Source organism: Cervus canadensis, chromosome 21, assembly GCF_019320065.1.
Source record: "Cervus canadensis isolate Bull #8, Minnesota chromosome 21, ASM1932006v1, whole genome shotgun sequence".
NCBI lineage: Eukaryota > Metazoa > Chordata > Mammalia > Artiodactyla > Cervidae > Cervus > Cervus canadensis.
In genome coordinates this window covers 47,364,126-47,385,864 of record NC_057406.1, presented here as the reverse complement: position 1 = coordinate 47,385,864, position 21,739 = coordinate 47,364,126, and the positions used below count along the sequence as shown (strand labels likewise).

Here is a 21,739-nt window from a genome sequence, read left to right as displayed (position 1 = left end):
ACAACCCAAGTTTCTCATAGCCAGTGATCCCACCTGCTTGGAACTTGGGGAAAGGGAAATAAAATTAGAGGATTTGTAGTAATCATGAAGACCCAAAAATGTCATCAAAGGAATTGGGAGTTTATTTTGAAGCCAACAAAGAACCATGGAAGTGTTCTGAAACAAGGAGTTACAATCAAAACTGTCTTAAAGAGATTGTTCTGACATCCATGTAATACTAGAATTTGAAGTATCAGAGGAAGGAAGATGAACACAGAGGCCATAGTTGTTTTAGACCAGGTGGGCCTGAACTAAGAGAGCAAAATCACGGTAGATGTCAGTTCTCTAAACATGAAACAGGAATTTGAATTAAGGGAACAGAGGCAAGAGATATGATGAGGGATGACTAGAATTTGGGAGCTGATGTCAGTGGTGAAAGAAAGAATACAAGATGCTTTGCAGTTTAATGTCTGTGTGCTTGGGAGGTTGACAGTGCTCTTCAGAAGAGAAAGGAAACAAAGATAATATCTGGAGAAAGAAGGAAAGTGATGTTTCATTTATTCAGTAAACATTTATTGAGCACTTACTATGTGTCAGGCACTATTCTGGGGGGATGAGAGTTGTGTTTAATTTTTAAAACACTTTATGTGGTGAAGGCAGTGTTAGTCTGTGTGACTCCAAAGGCTGAGCTGGAGCCAGTGAGGAGGAGTCAGCCAGGGCTTCCCTGGTGGTTCAGCAGTGGAGAATTCACCAGCCAATGCAGGAGACCCAGGTTCAATCCCTAGCTCAGGAAGATCCCCTGGAGAAGGAGGTGACAACCTACTCCAGTATTCTTGCCTGGAAAATCCCATGGACAGAGGAGACTGGTGGGCTACAGTCCATGGGGTTGCAAAGAGTCATATACAACTTCATGACTAAACCACAACAGCAGGAAGTAAAATACCTTTCTAATAAGTGGAGGCTTTTTGATAAGTAGTGAGAGCTCTGTTGCAGGCAGTATTCAAACCTAAATTGGATAATATTCTTCAAGGAACTCTGTGACAAGGGATTCCTGCATTAAGAGGGAGTTTAGACTAACCTCTTTGCAAGTTCTCTCTCAATCTTAAGAGTCTGTTCTTTTCATGATCTACTCCTATGGGTTCTATTATTAATCTCTGGTTTCTCTCAATTATTAAATAAATTACTCAGTCTGTCTGCCATTCAGTAAAACTCACACATTTACATCTGTTATTCTTAAATTATTCTTGGTTAGGGCTCTTCTTCTTTATTAAAAAATTCTACCCAGTAATGTTACCTCTATGCCTAATTTAGAATGTCAACCCTGGTAGATTGGGTTATAAATATCAGAGGGGAAAAGGATTTTTTGTGCCTAATATTTTTGTTTGTAAGAAGCCTCACAAATGAGAAATGAATTTTCTTGACTTCAAGATTGCGATGCAGTTTCTGTATTTTACAGCAATTCAAGAAGGGGAAAAAATACCTCAGAGAGGCTCATTTTGATACAGCACGGTAAAGAAAGAGAATAATTGTTCTCCAACACTGTAAAGCTTTAGATCGGAAACATTTATCTGTGCTGCGTTTTAAAAAAACAAGAAAGGGAAGGAAAGGAAAGAGAAGGAAAAAGAGAACCTGTCGGGAGCTCCCCCATAAGCTCTAGTTAAAGCTTTGCATTTCCTGGTGTCTTTTGAAACGTAAAATTCCACAACAAATAGCTCTGTAACGTATAACCAGGATGAGGATTCAATTCAGTTTGAAGCACTTTAGTTTGCTTTTGAATCTTGCTATTTTCTGCATTTGTTTTGACGGCTCTCATCATTCAAGATTGACGCTTGGATGGGTGTGTAGGAGGAAGCAGCAGCAGCAGGCTTACAGCTTGCAGACAAAAAAAATCTGCCTTATCTGATGGCTATTATTGAAAATGCGAGGTGTAGCCTGGGCTGGGTAATGAAGGGGAGCGAGCGAGGGGGAGCAAGGAGCATGGAGCTGCATACTGATGAGTGTAGGAGTACTTGATAAAAAGAATTCTGGCTGCTGGCCGTGCATTGCTCATTGTGGAGTACTCCAACAATCACACGGAACGCAGACCAGCCTAAGCTGACAGCTTGATATGCCTTCTTCTGCTGCCTGGTTTTGGGGGCTGTGTGACGTACTGGTCGGTAGTAAAGATTAATATGTAAGAAATGTGGAGCTAGGATCAAGTCATACTCCACAGCCTGCCTGGCAAACTATGTTTTACTTCTGACTTTGCTCTCTCGCTGAGAACATTAATCTGTCAAGCTGGCGGGCTCCTTTGATAGCAACTTTCCCAGGAGCATGATGTGGCAATGCCACCTCTCAGCCCAGGACTACCGCTATTACCCCGTGGACGGCTACTCCCTGCTAAAACGCTTCCCTCTTCATCCTCTCACAGGACCCAGATGCCCTGTCCAAACAGTGGGACAATGGTTGGAAAGCATTGGGCTACCTCAGTACGAGAACCACCTGATGGCTAATGGATTTGACAATGTGCAGTTTATGGTAAGACGCTCTCTGTGTCCACGGAGCTGCCTTTTGTCTGTCTTTGCTTCTTATGTGTCTTACACGGCTCAGAGGCAGCCTGATTTGCACCAAAACTGGTCAGTTTTATATATGTAACTGCATTAGAAAACTGGATGCCCTTAGGACTGAACCGACTGTGTGACATATAGGCACTTGCTGAAAAATGAGATCTATGTGCATTCATATACATGTGTATTATATGAATGAACCGGTGAGAGTACTATTTATAGGCAGTGAAAGAAGATTAACATTTGTATTCTCCCTGTCATTCTTTGTGTGATTTTTATAAATCTGTCATCTCAGAATACCCAGTTAGATGATGATAGCACTCTTCAGTTAATTCTAGATTCCTGAAACATATTTCATTTGGGTACCAGCATTTAGTGATTAATTAAACAATTTGTTGTGTTTATGGTGTGAAGATCATTTTTTTTCCCTTATAATTGTTCAATAAGGAGTTTAAATTGTGGGGATGACCTTTAGTTCATTAGCAAACTGATTCGAATGGTCTATTACAGAAAGCTTTCGCTTAGCTTACATGCTGATTGAAGAGCAACGAGGTATTGTTTATTATTTTAGGTAGAAAACAAACCCTTCCATCAATTAGCCGTCAATATCTAGAAAGAGAGGCTGAGGGACTAAGTACATTCGTGGACTTCTGAGTACCCGTCAGCCTGCGGTCTAAAGCTGGTGGTGCAAACTTCCCACTGAGATGAATATAGGTGAGGAAGGAGGATGGGGAGCCGTGCAGACCCGTAACAGCTTTCTGATCATTCACATGCCTCCCCCGGTGCTCATCAGTTCCCCTCGTTAGGCTACGTCACAGTCAGTATTACCTTTCTTTGCTTCTAAGGTCCCATCACACATGTTACTGATCCCTAAATTTAGAGAGAGAATACATAACATAGGCATGTAGCACAAAATGGCTTGCAGAATCAATAGTTATTTCGAAATAAAATACTGGAGCTTACAACTGAGGCTTATTAATAGTAAAATTGATAACATTATACTGAGAGCTAGGCACGTCTTTTTATTTTCATTTTAGATTATTTTCTCCAAGCTTGACTTGACTATTGTAGATTTGAAGATTATTTAACCTGTTAAACTTCTGCTTCTCCAAAAATGTGTGTCCCATTAGCTTTTTTTTTTTTAAGCTGAATCAATTTGGTAAGACATATGAGCCCTAAGTAATTGTACCGATAAAACTCTTAATGAACCCACTTTTAAATAATGAGACATGCAGCTACTATTATTTTTCTTATGTTTAAGAATACTGTCACTGATTAGACAGATTGTATAGCTATCAAAATAGGGGGAAAATAAAATTTGCTTCAGTTGCTGTGAGAGTCTCAGGACAGACTGAGTGGAATTAGGATGGCCTTAGGACACGAAGCAGATGACACTAAGAATTAACTATTACATTTACTGCACGTTTGGATGAGTCTTTATTCTTTCTTCTCATCTCTCCTTGAAATAAGACTTTCTCACTCCTACTCCTCAAACCTGTTTCCAAATTTATTCTGGTCCCGTGAGAAGTTAGCTAGGTCTTTGGAGTCTCTGGATCATTTATCTACTTTGAAAGATTTTAATTCAGCATAATTTTCCTCTGAATGTTAAACACGTTAGAGTAAATATAATCCCTTTTTGAAAACCCAATGCAAAGGTTAATCAAACATGTTGCCAATAAGCATTTGGAGATTGGAAAAAGCATTCATGAATAAAATATGTATAAACACTCCAAAATGTATCCAGCAAGAAAAAAATCCTGGACATATGTGACAAAACCAAGGTCTGATCCTCTCCATAGACTTTTGACTTTATTTTTTCAATTCAAATTATTGTATATAATTTTTCAGAAATTAGGAAAACATTGTTAATTTAGAAAAATCAATCAAACACTTTCTATACAAGACAGAATTAATTTTAAAATTTTGAATTATCATTCAGAGGAGTTAATTATGAAAATGAAGCAAATCATAAAACAGTGTCATCAATTATCACTTTGCATGCTGCTATACACCATTTATTTGCTACTAGCATTATAAAAAATCAATTTCTATCTCTATAAAAATTATTTATTGATCTCCATAATCTAATTTACATAATTATGAACTTAGTTAAAGTACACTAATATGATCAGCCAACTTTAAGAAATAGGTTTCATTAATGTGGTGAAAAATCTGTTGGACCTGCTTAGTCTCCATTCGGTATCATATTCTAGCTTTTGTTTTTCTTGAAGCACATTCTGACCTGCATTTATTCATTCTGTTGCCTAAGCAACAAGCACCACACTCCTATTAACTGTGATGTAGTGCAGGTCTTATTAGCTTTTTAGAACAAGACAGTAGACACATCAAAAGGATATAATTAATGTTGGTTGAAATATTGTTGTACATCCATGCATAGATACACTTTATTTAGGAAACATTCTCGAGTTAATTTTTCATTTAATCAATATTCCATAATGAATATGAGTTTCAAAGGGCCCATATAAGTAAATTTCAAAGTATTTATTGAAAGCTTTGCCAATTTTTTTGTTAAAAACTCTGTTCTACATACTCTTACACATAAACACAATATATGAATGATTTATCCACACAGCTGTGATTAACTTTAATAAAGATTTTTTACATCAATTCCTAGACAGAAAAGGACCTTGTTAGAAAAGAAGGACTCATTTATTTTTAAATATTTATCAATTATTGTTTCTCCTTTGGGCTCTTAAAACTTATTCTAGATTTTATTTATGTATCAATTTTTAAAAAATACCTGGAGGTTAAAATTCCAAACTTTTTCTTTATGTATCTGGTCCTGGTTTGCAGAATAGTTTTGCACAGGATATTTATGTGTCCTTAAAAATATAAAATAAGTGGAAATTGGTACAAAGAATAGCTACAAAATTACACCTAAGACTTTGGGAAAGTTTAGATCTGTGTGGCAAAAGTCCCTTCAACACAGAAATCCTTTGTCTGAAGACTTGTTTAAGCCCCACTCTACCTGTTCATGCCCTCTGAAGTCACATATTATCAGCTCCCATCTGCTTCGGCAGGTCTGCCTGCTACTCACTAGCCTCTGGGTGTGCTGCCGTGGTCCTCTGATATCCCACCTGTTTTCCCCAAATTTGTAACATATAGGATGTGTCTGACTTTCAACATTACTTTTTTTTCACTAAGGAGTTTAAGTATGAAATGATTACTGTATAAAATGCTCATGATGATTTACTTTCTTATCAGATATATTTCTATCATCACGTCTTTTCCTCTGCTAATAGCTGCTTCCTAATATGTAAGCCTCAAACTATCTGTTCTTGTCCTGATGAATACTCATTTGTATACTCCCTCAGCTCTCATAGCTATTTCCTTTCCTTCCTCTCTGTCTTTCACCCTCAAAGGTCTAACTCAATTTCTGCCTTGTTTCTATAGCTTTTCTTAAGGGCTCCAGTACTTAGCAGCCTCTCTTTTCTCGATTTCATGTAGGGGTTGTATTTGGCATGAAAAATTGCATTTGGCATGCCATTATTTACTCTCCAGGATTGGGAGTTAAGTTTTCACTTGAATATATCTTATCTCCCCAACTAGACTAGGAGGTCTGCAAGTCCAAGTTCTGCATATTCAATTTTCTTGCGTTTCTAGCACTCCTAGCATAATCTAGGGTACACAGAAATCTCCCCATAAAAACTGGAGCCACAGCAGATCATTATAGATGGACATCCAGCTGAGGACTAAAAGCCTCATCCTGCCAGTGGGGACATAGAGCATTAGTACCTTTTATCCATTCATGCAACAAACACTCCTTAAACATTTCCTATGTGCTAATGGCATTGTTAATTAAATTACTAAGGGTATAGCAATAACCAATGTATTACCTTTGACCTCAGGCAGGTTACAGTATTGCTCTTAGACCTATCATATTATTTGCATGCACATTGAATATACATTTCTTCATGTGCTAACACAAACATGTGTATACACATATTGTATCATGTATTCATCCTTTCATATGATCACCATCCTTCAGCATATTACTTACCAGGAATTGTTTTTTCAGCAGCAAATTAGAGTAGGTAGTAGTAGAGGTAAAAATCTATCATAGCATGGAGTAAAGAAAGATATAGATACTGATAACATCTAAACACTGGCAGTGTTATGATAGATTTGTCATCCAAAGACTATAGTAACAAGTTTCTCTTACTTGGAGGACTGACCCCTAGCCTCACCGTGTTTTAGCAGACAGTCATATTTGTAAACTCTAATCAAAAGGGGAAAAGAAAGAAATTATACCAGCTCATTATTTTATCACTTCCTATGCTTTCTAGCAGTTGCCATCTAGGTTGACTTGGATGCTTTGACCACTATTAAAATTTCAAAATGCATACAGAATAAGATATAAAAATAATACCAAGAGCCCTACGTGAATTAGCATTTTTGTACATTTGGGCAGGTAGCATTCATAAAGAATTTACTCAAGGTCAAAGTGAGTACTGCCTATTAGACATAGAAGTAGAGTCACAGAGCTCTTGGAAGTCATCCATTTGAACCAAAGATTTGAGCAAGATTGATCTTATAAGTGTTTAATTCAAACCTTTTTTCATTTTTGTGGTGCATTTTACATGCAAATAGACTTACTTCTTTTCTCCTCTTTTGCATAACTTTTCTGTAATAAGAGCACCATTTGCAGTTGACCTGATAAAAATGACCTTTTAAGTATCTTAGCAGCATATCTTGATTCAAGTGAGAAGTTAAACTTGAGAAGCAGAAAAAGAAATTATCCCTAAAAACTAAGACTAATAACCCCCACAATGTTTTCCTGTTTCAAATATTGTTTAAGAAAATGTTATAAAGTTACTGAGATTTAAGGGTATAAGAGAAATATACCTGCCACACACCCTGTGCCTTCCTGTTTCTGAAACAGGTGGCTTTATATTGAAAGTGCAGTTATAGTTCTCCAAATTCATTTAGGCCAGCAGTTACATACCCACTTCTGAAAAAATATCTTTTTTTTCTTCAATTATTGGCATTTAAAATCTGTTGGTAACCAAAAGTCAAAGCCAGGAGGGAGTTATTCTTGATCTAGACAACAGCTTAATTACAATTATCACAGCCAACAGCCTTGCAGTGCCGTGAGAGAGGACTGAAGTAAGACTTCTTGTGTCCACTGTCTTGCTCTGTATGGTTTGCTTTACTCACCTGTAAAATCAATGTAATGAGAGGTCTGGGAGAAATGTTCTTTGGGCTCGTTATTGAGTATTTTCAGCTCTTTAAGGATGCAGGGTACGACAGTGGTGCTGGCAGAGCTATTAATTGTTCTTGTAGCTCTCATTAGCCTTGGAAGGACACTGATGGCTTGTGCAGCAGAAAGTCAGAAATGAGGGCCTGTGCAGGCATGGCCGTCTGAGAAGGATGAATGGCCTTCAGAAAAAAGCAGCAGTCATAATTCCAATCCAGTGACTCTAAGGAGAATCAAGCCTTTCCTCCTACCTGGAAGTTTCTCTGATTACATATTTGAGCATTGAAATATGCTGCCCCATTTTCTAATAAAGCACTACTTCAGCTACCATTCCTAACTAATGCTCACACGAAATGACCTTTAATTTAGTCATGCAGCATATTTGCATACTTATCTCCACTATTGCACCAAATGACCAGATCTTTGGGATGAAGAATTTACTCATGAATTTTAAAACTTACTAAAACTGCTGACTTACAGACTGATTTTAAGAAAGTCAGCCACAATCATATTTCATCTCTTCTTTAAATGGACAGATCTCTCAAACAATGACCTCGATTTTCTCATTTCCAGTCACCTCCTTTACCCCTGTAATCCAGCCTGCTTCCCAACTCTTTCACAAAATTTGTTCTCTTTTAAGTAAGCTGTAACCTTTTTCTTGCCAAATCTCCACCTCTACCCTCTTTTTTCCCTTCCTTCATTTCTCTTTGACCTCTTTCAATGACTGATTTTCACTCTGCACTCCTTGTTGGTACTTATTCCCTTGCTGAAATTTGTTTGGGTTCTGTAACTTCACAGCGCCCTTTCCAATCCCTCCTAGTCTCCTAGTCCTCCTGCCTTACAGGCTGGACGTGGTTTAGTCACTAAGTCATATCCAGCTCTTGCGACCCCGTGGACTGTAGCCTGCCAGGCCCCTCTGTCCCACAAGGTGGGGGCGCTCAATTTGTCTACCCCTTAGGGAGATCACTGGTTCTTATAGTAACAGATCCATAGCTGTCCCTACTCTTCAGCGCTTTCTACCTGGCATCCAATACCGTCTGGCTACTCAATAAACATCTCCACATACATGTCTGAGTATCAAATATTTGGCACACTTGCTTCAGCCCTACTCTACTTAAAATCTTTCAGTGATTCTCAATTACCTATGGGAGATTGTATTTACAAAATCCTTCATATGGCTTTCATATTCAGGATCCTTTATGACCTGCCTGATCCAACTTACTTTCTAGCCTCATGTGTTATTTCATCTCTTTACTGTTCTCCAGAGCTGGCATTTTTCTGTCATTGCCTGGCCTTTGCACATGCTGCCGCCTCTACCAAGAATGAGCTTCCTTCCCCTCTTAACTCCTTTATATCCATTAGATCTTAGCCTGGTTGTCACTTCTTTTAGCTGTCTTTTCTTCTCTGACCTCCCAAGTGTGGGTTCAGAGCCCTTCTTTCCGCTTGTCTTACTGTGCTATAGTCCCTATTTACTTGTCCATCTACCCCACTGCCTCTGCCACCACAAACACTACAAAAGGGGTTGGCAAACTTATTCTATAAATGGCCAGATAGTAAATATTTTAGGTTTTGAAAGCCATATGGTCTGTGTTGCAAGTATTCAACTTTTCTATTGCATCATGAAAGTGACCATAGATAATACACAAATAAATGGACTGACTGTGTTCACATATAACTTTATTTAAAAAAAAAAAAAAAAGGCAGATCTAGTCAATAGGCCATCATTTGCTGCCCCTGCACTTGATTTTTAATTTCTTGAGAGTTAGAAATATGCTTTGATCCTCTGCATCTTCAAGTACAACCTCTAACTTACACATGTAGACACAGTAAGTGTTTGATGAAAGGAGGAAGAAAGGAGAAAAGGAAGGAGAAAGGGAGCAAGGAATCAGGCAGGTGGCTCCAATAAGGCAGGATCTCCAATAAGAGATCCCAGCCAATAGCTGAGGATATTCAGAACAAGAGTCAGTCTTCAGGAGTCTGTCAAGAGCAAAAGGGGGGTTTTGCTCTAACCAACCAGGCTGGAGTATATTTTCAGTAAGGGAACTACACAGGCCTTGGAGCTAGAAAAACGCAGCTGCAGAGGAGCCTTCTGTTCCCTCTGTTTGGAATTCCTTTCTCCTCCTTCTTCACCGCATTTTGCAGCACTGTTCATTGTGTAGCATTGATTGAGCTTAAGCCTCACGTCCTCCAAGAAGTATTCCCTAATGCCGTTTTGTCATCTAGCTAGCACAACTGCCCTTTCTCTGTGCACCGTGGCATCCTTTTCTTAGCCCTAAGCTAGGCCTTACTATATTTCATTGCAATTATGTTATCTGTTCAGATGTCTGCCTTCCACCCTAGAAAGTGGATCTTATTTATCTTTGTATTCCTAAAGCCTAACCAAGGGCCTGGCATATAGTAGCTACTTAGTAAATACTGATTGGATGACATTTTAAAGTTTTATTTAGTTTGGGAGGGGGGATCGGGATTGGGAATACATGTAAATCCATGGCTGATTCATATCAATGTATGACAAAACCCACTGGAAAAAAAAAAAAAAAAAAAAAAAAAAAAAAACTATAGTCCACCTAGAGGGATGGGATGGGGGAGGGGGAAGCTTCAGAGGCTTGGGATATATGTAGACATGTCTGATATATGTTGTACAGCCGAACTTAACATTGTAAAGCAATTATACTCCAATAAAAAAAATACTTTAAAAAAAAAATAAATAAAGTTTTATTTAGTTTCATATATTATATAAATTCTATCTCATGTAATTCTCACATCTCTCTATCAGTATTAGTATCCCCATACTAATAATGAAGATAATGAGATTCACAAAGTTTTAAAAACTGCCAAGCAGTACCTAGAGTTTAAAACCAAACTGCTTTGACTTAAAAGTTCCTGTTCAATTCACTAAAACCATACTGTTTCATCATTCCTCCCTTCATTCATTCAACAAATGTATACAGAGCCCCTGTTAGATTGCAAACACTAAACAGAACAACGGCCCTGCCCTTCGAGCCCTCGAAACTTGGCCTATTTCTGGTCCTTTGAGAGACCTCTTCATCTCATTTCTTCTTACTTTTCTTTCTCCTCCTCACTGCCTCTCCAGAGGACCTCTGCTTTACCAAAACCAGAACTCTCACTGCCAAACAAATACATATCTTTCTTCTCTGTTCATGATTTCCCTCCTGCCTAACATAGCCTATCTCCTCCCTATTCCTTATTCAAGACCTGTTCCCTAAGGCCTTGGTCTTTCTGCTTGCTCTGTGGAGACTTCCTCTACTGATTTGGACCCTGCCCACCTCTTTCAGCTTCACCTCTCACCAATCTTAAGCTGTGTTGAATTATTATAGTCTTAATTGTGCCACGTTTGCGCATAGATCCATGCCTTTGCACACACAGTTCTCTGCTCAGAACAATACTTTCTTGCACTCATTTTTAGCCTGAGTAACTCTTACTTCAAAATCTGACTCAGAGTTTCCTTCTGTAGACCCTTTAAAACAAATTCTTTCGTATTGCTCAACTATTCTTCAGCAGCCTCTCATGGCACTCTGCTTATCGTCCACGGCGGAATCATCTAACTTCTTCCCCTAGGAGAAAACAGGGCCTGGTTCAGTGTTACTTTCCCAGTCACTAGCACACAACTGGTTCTTGCATGAATTTTCTGGGGCTGCCCCACATTGGAGGGCGTAGACTACAGCGATATACATCTCACAGTTCTGGAGGCTGCAAGTCCAGTCAGCAGGTGTCCGCAGGGTTGGGTCCTTCCTCTGACAGCTCTGAGGGGAGCATGTGTCCTATACCCTTCTCCTTGGCTTTGCAAAGATGGCTGTCTTCTCCTCATGTTTTCACACTGTCTTCCCTCTGTGTGTGTCTGTCCAGTTCCTGCTCTTATAAGAACACCAGTTATATTGCATTCAGGTCCACCCTAAGGACCTCATTTTAACTAGACTATCTCTGTAAAAACCTCGTCTTCAGATAAAGTCACATTCTGGGGTACTAGGAAGTTAATACTTCAACATAAGAATTTGAGGAAGGGACATAATCCAACCAATAGCAGTTCTCAGTAAGAATGTGTGACTATGCATCGTTCGTTTATTATACCTCTCATTGCCAAGCAAGTGAATAATGGTTACTCAGTAGATATTTGCTTAATTGAATCAAAGTCAACCTACTTGAGGTTTATGTGAAATTTAAAATGTCTAAAGAATCTGATGTTACTCTTTCATCAATGACAAATGCAATCTTCCTGATAGCTTGCTTAGTTTCAGTTAATATGAGAACCAGCAAAGCCAGAACCAAGAGCTTCCTACCTCTCTGTCCGTACACTCTTTCCATTTTACTTTGCAACCTCTGTTGGCCCCTAAATAAATCACAGTTACAAAAAATGTTCATTTGTTTGTCATCCTTATAGTTGATGTCTATCTGATAGAGATATGCCAAAGGAATAGGTGATTAAACAAAAGTTGTGTTTTACAGGAAGGAAAGAAAATATAACCAATTTAATAATATAACTACCATTAGTCAATAACTTGTTAAATACTTTTTTCCATACCTTGTATTTCCCTCTCTCACGAATGTTATAAAGTATGTAGTGTTATTCCAGCTTTAAAAGTGAGAACACTTGGCTGCTGTGGGTCCTCGTCGCTGCGCATGGGCTTTCTCCAGTTGCAGCGAACGTGGCTTCCTCTCCAGTTGCAGTGCGCAGGCGTCTCACTGCGGGGGCCTCTCTGGTTGCAGAGCACGGGCTCTCGGGGGCTCAGCCCTCAGTAGTTTTGGCGTGTAGGCTTACTACCCCTCAGTAGTTTTGGCGTGTAGGCTTGGTAGTTGCGGACCACAGGCTCTAGAGCGCGGGCTCCGTAGTTGTGGTGCCCGGGCTCAAGCATGTGGAATCTTCCTGGAGCAGGGAATGAACCCTGGTCCCCTGCATTGGAAGGTGGGATCTCAACCACTGGATCACCAGGGAAGTCCAAAACTTAGTTATTCAGAGACTGTCTGGCCCCATGCACTCAAGATTCAAACCCAGGTCAATTTGAGTCCAAAGGGAAGGCATTTTCAGTAAGAGTTGCTGAGGCAATGTATGTGGACAAGATGAGAAAGTATGGGTTCTGGACACACAAAAATAGCATGAGCATTTTTTGTTCTTGGGGTGATACAAGGGATGATGATTCAGAGGAGAACCAAGAAGAGGTAAGAGAGAAGAAAACTCTTGTCTCATGCAGAGAGTAGGCAGTCTAGGTGAATAAAATTTCCTGCCGCACAGGGTTGTAAAAATAAAGATATACCTCTGAGTTTGTCTTAAGCCCACGAGACGTTCTGCACAGGTCTCATTCCATGCGTGCAAGAGACACTACACAAAACAGGAGCAATGTTCATGGAAGATATGAGTACATCTTTTGGATATAATGCAAATGGAAGACTTATTACAGCCTTTCTAAGAAGTAATGGATATGATTATGAATGGCTACAAATTTTTACCCACAAGAAAACTCACATGAGAGGCATAGAAACATCTTACAGGACATTGCTTACAAGTCCCTGACTTCCTAGTCTGGTCTGTGTGTACCACGCACATCACAGACATTGGGAACTATTCATTCATTTAAGAGTATATGATCTGAAAGAGTCAAGAGCTCCTGTGACTCTACTTATAAAAGTATTTTAGGAGGAAAGAAAAATGCAACGAATTATTAACATAGGCTTCTGAATATCAGGTCATTGATTTCTGCCCTTTGAGTTAACAGAATTAAATTTCAGGTGGTTAAACTTTTACCTTCTGTCAAACTGAGCAAAAATGACTAAGATTCATATCCAAAGCATTGTGAAACATCTTGAGTTTATAAGCCAATGTCTGTTTAGATGGTTGGCAGGAAGAATAAGGTTTGTCCTTCCAGAGTTTTGAAGGAGATCTTGGAATAAGAGACCTAGAATCTAAAATATCTCATTTTTCTTGACAGGAGTTATATTGCTCATTTTTATCAGAAAGAGGTAACCCTGTGAAGGAGGAGATGAGCGTTTGGTATTTGTTAGGCCTATATAGCTATATAACCCACCCAGGTGTCAGTTAGCTCAGAACAAGGAACAAGGGATGTACAGGCTGGCCAACACCAACTACAGAATCCCTTACTCTGTCAAAATGAAATGCACAAAAAGCCATTCATACCAATTCAGTCATTTAAAAACTGCTAAATGATTGACAGGAAATGGGATGAAGGGAATGTTACATAGATTTTAAAAAATGTGATGTGCTTACTTTCTGCTAAATAGTTATGAAACAGTGGAAATAAAAATACCATATTAAATATCATCACACTTCATAGTCTTGAAAACTCTTACATATATATCATCTCAATTAATGGAGGGGGCAAAATTAATTCTACTTTCAGTTCTAGCATAATGGTCTGGCATTAGGTAAGCCTTTTTCTCTGCAATCTCTGAACAAGCTCAGGTATAACCTGATTTTTTTTCAAAACCCTCTCTCAATGCTGTGACTTTCCTAGATGCTTCTCCTGCTTACATGTCCTCCATTCATCGCCAACCTTCTCATAAGAAATATCTACACTTTCTGGCTTCCCCTTCTACTCAATACAATCAGGCCTCAATACAATTAGCGTCTGTCAGCATCCTGAAATTATTTTTAAGTGGTGACTAATGAACTCCGAATTGCCAGATACAGCACACTCTTTCCAGGCCTTACTGACTTCATATTTCTGTGGTCTTGGTCTCTGCTGACCGCTCTTTTCCTCCCTGGCGTCCATATCCTTGGCACCTCCTACCCCAGCAACCACTGCCTCTCTGGCCCCTTTGTAGATGCCCTGCCTCTGCGCGTGTCCCAGGGTTCAGCTCGTTCCCTCTCCTCTCACTCCATACATTCACCTTAGGTGACTTGGCTTATACTAACAAAGGCACAAGTTTTCTGCTCTTATACTATACTGAGACTTCAAAGGACCTGAAAGTGGAATGCTCTTTCCCCCAAAACTTGTCCTACAAAAAAAGCAATTAATTGGGTAGAATGATGATGAGAGATCAAGTGAGATGAGGCTGGAAAGGTAACCACTGGATTTGGTAACACTGAGGCCACTGAGAGCTTGACGAGAACACGCTCAGTGGAATAAGAGGCACGGAAGCCGTATTACATTGGATTGAAGAAGTGGGAGAGTAGACAACTCTTGAAAGAAGTTTTGCTGAGAATGGAAACACAGAAATAAGCAGGTAGCTAGAGAGTGATTTGGGAGTCAAAGAGGATTTTTTTTTTTTAATGGGAGGATAGTTGCTTTACAATGGTGTGTTGTTTTCTGCTCTACAGCTCAAATCAGTCATAATCCCTTCCATCTCTCTATATATAGCCTCCCTCCCCCTTCCCGTCCTGCCCTCTAGGTCATCCCACCGCTCTAGGTCCAGCCATACTGGGCTCCCTGTGTTATACGCAGCTGCCCACTAGTTATCTGTTTCACAAATGCAGTGTGTATATGTTACTGCTCCCTTCTCAATTTGTCCTACACTCTCCTTTCCCTGCTACATCCACAAGTTCATTCTCTACGTCTGTGTCTAAAGGGAAGATAATTTTAAACAGGGGAGGCTCGGGTCACATTTGGCTACTAAAATAAATGATCAGGTAGAAAGGGAGCTATTGATATTGGAGAAAAGGAGGGATTGACTGAATGAATAAAGGTGAGATGTGTTGGGATCCAGAGACAAAGGGAAGAATTGTCTTTGATGGAGACATTCCTATTGTAGGAGGAGGGAAGACAGAGAGAATGGGTACTCTAATGATTAGTATATAGGATGATGAGAATATAGGGCTATGTTCCTTCCAATGGCTTCTATTTTCTAAATTATGAGACATTCATGTAGAAGATTTGAAGATAGAGAAGATATGAAAGAGTAATTTCAAAAAGTAGGAAAGGAAATTTATAAAGAAAATGGAGTAGAATTACAGGGCCATGTTGAGGGCTTATTTGAGATTTTTAATCATCATGCTCAATAGAAATTAGAAAGACAACTGTGCTCTAAGCTACAGAATTGCTTTCACAGTTTGACCCCTTCCCCTACCTGGTGTGAGATAGTGGGTTAGTCACTTAACCTCCCCGAGCCTCAGTTTCCCAACTTCAGACAGGAGCTAGCACTGCCTGGTTCACGGGGCTGCGGTGAGAAGTAGCGTAAGGCTAGCTGTGTGCTTTCAGGAGGCAGTGAATCATGATGGTGACCGAGTGCCTGTTCCGTTTGGCTGGCAAGCACTTTGGAATTACTGACAGCTCAATGACACACAGAAATCGCCGAAAGTCCTCATAGCTCTTGCCCTCATAATACCCGGGATACCAAGGAAAAGCTTCTATGAATTATGCTAGAAACACCCCAAATACCCATAACCCACCTATCTCAGTGACCTTATGTTAAATAAGGTAACTTAACTCTAAAGTATATTGGAAAGTTATGTCACTGTAACTCAACTTAATCAACCACAGGTACACTCAAAGAACTGCGCCTCTGAGGCTTAATGGCCACACAGTAGCATATGCCGATGGCAGAGTACAGTGGGACTTCCAAGGAACCAGATTGCATTTAGTGCTTTCCCTAAGAAACACACTGAAGGACACCCACCTGCTCACAGCAATAAAGGTTTCCTTAATTATGGTCAATCAAATAGTGATAATTAATTTATATGTGAATATTTGAATACGCTAGAGTCTTGTAGCTTTGTTCTCAAGGATGACTAACCTAAACTTGCATCCAGACTGCAAAGTATATTAACAAATACTATGAAGTATATTAACCAATGCAAACTTTGAACACTGTACCATTTTACAATATAAATTTATGTTTCAGATATGAATCTTTTACACTTTAACATCTGTTGATGAACTAGAGTGGAACATAGATGAACATTTGTGAAGGGGCTCCCAGGAAAATCTTTTTGAATGGATTCCTTGGAGATTTACTCATTCATTCCTAAGGAAACACCTGTTGAGTACCATATATACTCATCAAACTGTGCTAATTATGATCGAGACTACAGAGAGGCATACTATAGGCTCTTGTTAAAGATCCTACAGTCTACTCAGGGAACTAAGACTAGCATACTTAACAGCTAAATAGCAATACACATTCAAATAGCAATAAAGGACAACACTGTAAATATTTTCGTAGCATAGAATGCAACTGTGGGAAAAATGAGTGTTAGAATCTATGAATTTCTCTAAGTCATGAGAAGGAAGAGATATTGATGAGCTGGCGTGATCAGGGCAGACTCTCTGGAGGAAGTAGGCTTGGGCAGGATTGTGTAAACAGTGAAAATGGGACCAATGGAATCATCAACAAAGGATATAAGACTGCAAAATGCATATAGTGTTTAAAGAACAAAACAGGTACTGATTTGGCAACCATCCTAGGGATCATGCAATGCCTCTCTGAATTAAAGGATTACCTACCTTGTGAAATCATGGTTCAGATACTGCACATTCACCATATGGAGAGACAGCTTAATGATCCATCACTCTGCCCAGATAGTCTCACCCAGATGGTGGCACACACGTGCGCATCACACATGCAGATAGCAAGGGAGGATGAGCATGGAAACATCTGTCTGACCAACTTGCCTTCTATTTCCAGATAATGCTGAAAGAAACAAACTCACTTGAATTGCATTAGGTGTTTCTCCAAGTAAGGCCGTCTTTCTGAGGGCGAGTATACCATCAAAGCCAATAGCAAATGTTTTTTAGTAGTTTCTTATCATCTTGAATATCCTCATATCCTCTGAAACTAAATTTATTCACTTGTTACATCCTTTGCTTCTTCAAAGATATTCATAGCTCTCAGCTACCAATATGTAAAGAAATCATCCTCACTTTCACACTGGAATCATGACCACTGCCAAAAATACCTATCACCTCCTCCTTTCTAAAACTCAGCTTATTTGACATGTTCCAAGAATTCAAAGGAGGAAACATTTGCTTAGCTGCCACTTTCAAGTGAAGATATTATGCTAGGGCTCCTAAATCCAAAACCTGACACTAATAATAATAATAATACTCACGTAATGCTTATATTCAGGCACTGGTCTAAGTATTTTTATATGTTAATTATTTTAATTCTGTTGAAATGAATAATATACCCATTCCCTCCTCTCATGATGCTAACAATCTACTGGAGAAGCATACATGAAAACAGACAAATTCCTGTAGCACTGTAACTGATTGGAATTTTCATTCAGAGTGTAGCGGAGGCCCTCAAAATGAGTGACTCAGTCAAGGCTCTATAAAAGAGGTCAAGTTTATACTAACTCTTAACAGACTGGGAAGATGCACAGGCTGACAAAGACTGAGCAATAGAGCAGCCTCTCGGGCCTGTGGAACAGCATGAAATTATCACAGAGGCACTCAGAGCAATATCTAGTGGTGTTTGGGTCCAGGTGGAGTACAGGGGCCAAAAAAAAAAAGAACACACGTGAAACCTGAGAGGTCAACATTGGCCAGACAGGGGAGAGACTATTTTTATTCCACTCCAACTTGGATGTGCAGGGCCTGCTCTGTGTAACTGGGATTGATGTGTTTATTTATTTCTGTCTTCTGGCGCATGTGGATCTCTGCTTTCCTTCTCCCCCTGCACCCTCAGGCCTTGTTGTTTGGAAAGCCTCAAGGAAAGGTCACTGCAGGGTCTCCCCCTCCTCTGTCGCCCCGACAGAACCTCCTAGTGAGCATTCACTGCCAGTTGACTGACTGGTTAATCATCAGCCTGGGGATTGAAGGTGATTATCTGTGCTGCCTGACAAGGCCAAGTCCAGGCATGGTAATTACATCGGCGACTTCTGGTGTCAGAGATCCCACTGAAAAGCATTTTATTAATACTAATTCAGAAGGCTGTTCTGTAGCTCGGGGAAAACAGTGCACTTTCAAAGCTGTAATCAGAGTTTACCATTTCAATAGCAGTCTTCAGAACTGAAGTCTAGATGCTAAAAATTTGGGCTCCTCTGCTTCCTGCTATACCACAACCAAGACAACAACAGCGCTAAATAGAATCTCCCTCCCTTGTGTCCTAGAGAGCACTCTCGGAAATGAAAAAGAGAAAGAGGTTGAGTAAATGGACGAGTGGATGCCCGTGACTAGTTAATTATTTTATTTATCTCACCCTCTTCCAGAAGATGGTTTACAATAGGCATAAAGACAATTTAAACAACAACACGGAAGCAAGGGAATTCAGGCAGTGGGATTGACTGAAGAGAATGCACACTTGAAAAAGATTTTTTGAAGTAATACATATATACATATATTTAAAATCAAAACAAATGTATCAATAAAATGTAAATGCAAACAATTTCTTGCCCTCTTCGCCCCATTCATGGCCCTACTGTCCAGAAGTAGATACCTTAAATGTTTCTGTAGTTAGTCGTCTGGGAGTTCATCTCCATATGATATGCATATGCCCTTCTTTCTGCCTCCTCAGTTTTAGATATCACTAACTGACATCTTGATATGAGAGTGAGGCTTTAGCTAACTTATATCGTCGTCTCTTCTCTCTCTATGTGTCCCTGTTCCCAATGGATTCACAGACTAGATCATAGCCCACAGAGTCAGATGCTCTGAAATATCACTTTTTATGCTTTAAATCAACCTAGTTTTGACTCCATGCCAGGGCCAGGATGAAATTCCACTGCCATCAGTATTGGCTTCTATTGTCACTGCATAATCCTAGAGACCCAAGTGTGACCAGGAAAACAGGGGAAGAGGCTATGCTCTCTGGAGGTCCCTGCTGAAGTCCTCTGCTGTTGTTTAGGCTTGTAGCACCATGTTGAAGTCCAGTATTTCTCTGCCTCCATGCAACTCGTGGGTGTGGGAATGCATTCAGTTCAGTTCAGTTCAGTTCAGTCGCTCAGTCGTGTCTGACTCTTTGTGACCCCGTGAATCGCAGCACGCCAGGCCTCCCTGTCCATCACCAACTCCCGGAGTTTACTCAAACTCATGCCCATCGAGCCGGTGATGCCATCCAGCCATCTCATATTCTGTCGTCCCCTTCTCCTCCTGCCCCCAATCCCTCCCAGCATCAGGGTCTTTTCCAATGAGTCAGCTCTTCGCATGAGATGGCCAAAGTATTGGAGTTTCAGCTTCAACATCAGTCCTTCCAATGAACACCCAGGACTGATCTCCTTTAGGATGGACTGGTTGGATCTCCTTGCAGTCCAAGGGACTCTCAAGAGTCTTCTCCAACACCACAGTTCAAAAGCATCAATTTTTCAGTGCTCAGGTTTCTTCACAGTCCAACTCTCACATCCATACATGACCAATGGAAAAACCATAGCCTTGACTAGATGGACCTTTGTTGGCAAAGTAATGTCTCTGCTTTTTAATATGCTATCTAGATTGGTCATAACTTTCTTTCCAAGGAGTAAGCGTCTTTTAATTTCATGGCTGCAGTCACCATCCACAGTGATTTTGGAGCCCAAAAAAATAAAGTCTGACACTGTTTCCACTGTCTCCCCATCTATTTCCCATGAAGTGATGGGACCAGATGCCATGATCTGAGTTTTCTGAATGTTAAGCTTTAAGCCAACTTTTTCACTCTCCCCTTTCACTTTCATCAAGAGGTTCCTTAGCTCTTCTGTACTTTCTGCCATAAGGGTGGTGTCATCTGCATATCTGAGGATATTGATATTTCTCCCGGCAATCTTGATTCCAGCTTGTGCTTCTTCCAGCCCAGCGTTTCTCATGATGTACTCTGCATATAAGTTAAATAAGCAGGGTGACAATATACAGCCTTGACGTACTCCTTTTCCTATTTGGAACCAGCCTACTGTCCCATGTCCAGTTCTAACCGTTGCTTCCTGACCTGCATACAGGTTTCTCAAGAGGCAGGTCAGGTGGTCTGGTATTCTCATCTCTTTCAGAATTTTCCACAGTTTATTGTGATCCACACAGTCGAAGGCTTTGGCGTAGTCAATAAAGCAGAAATAGATGTTTTTCTGGAACTCTTGCTTTTTTGATGATCCAGCGGATATTGGCAATTTGATCTCTGGTTCCTCTGCCTTTTATAAAACCAGCTTGAACATCTATAAATTCTCAGTTCACATATTGGTGAAGCCTGGCTTGGAGAATTTTGAGCATTACTTTACTAGTGTGTGAGATGAGTGCAATTGTGCGGTAGTTTGAGCATTCTTTGGGATTGCCTTTCTTAGGGATTGGAATGAAAACTGATCTTTTCCAGTCCTGTGGCCATTGCTGAGTTTTCCAAATTTGCTGGTATATTGAGTGCAGCGCTTTCACAGCATCATCTTTCAGGATCTGAAATAGCTCAACTGGAATTCCATCACATCCACTAGCTTTGTTCGTAGTGATGCTTTCTAAGGCCCACTTGACTTCACATTCCAGGATGTCTGGCTCTAGGTGAGTGATCACACCGTTGTGATTATCTGGCTCATGAAGATCTTTTTTGTACAGTTCTTCTGTGTATTCTTGCTACCTCTTCTTAATATCTTCTGCTTCTGTTAGGTCCATACCATTTCTGTCCTTTATCGAACCCAATGCATATCAGGGATGAAAACCCCATACCTGGACTCCTACTCCAACCATGATGAGGTTGGTCATGACGATGACAGTCAAACCATATACCATTCACATTCATGTAGTTATCTCATCTAGAAATATGAGAGCTATCCTAGAACTTACCTTTCAATTGTTTCTAATAATTGTTTGCTTTTCCTTGTCACTTCTGATTGCTTTTCCATTCTCTTGCATTTCTGCCTTTATATTGCCCCTTGGTTTTCCACAGTCTTTATCATACTATTTATTTTTTGGAACTTCTTTTTCCCAGGAAGCCCTCCTGTCCCAAGCTGAACTCATTCTGTGGGACTGCCTCACATTTATCATTCTGGGACTCTTCACTGCACCCCTGAATCCAGTCCACTGTTTCTTGGATATTTTCCTCTTTCTTGATTTGATCTCTCATATTGCTGGAGCACGCACTCAAATAACTTTTAAAAAAAGAAATAACTGAGAAATACAGGAGAGGTGAATTTCTAAGC

General features: G+C 40.0%; 1 protein-coding gene across 20 annotated transcripts in view; it reads left to right on the top strand.

The window, feature by feature from the left end:
* The window catches only part of ANKS1B (ankyrin repeat and sterile alpha motif domain containing 1B), a 1,065,346-nt gene that overhangs the window by 655,915 nt on the left and 387,692 nt on the right, over positions 1-21,739 (top strand). For 18 of the 20 annotated variants that reach the window (XM_043440436.1, XM_043440451.1, XM_043440445.1 and 15 more), the window contains one exon: positions 2,390-2,496. In XM_043440436.1, the coding sequence (XP_043296371.1) occupies positions 2,390-2,496 (107 nt within the window). Of the gene's footprint in view, positions 1-2,017; positions 2,497-21,739 lie in introns of those variants that run through there. The other 2 variants (XM_043440452.1, XM_043440453.1) reach the window with 1 other exon arrangement.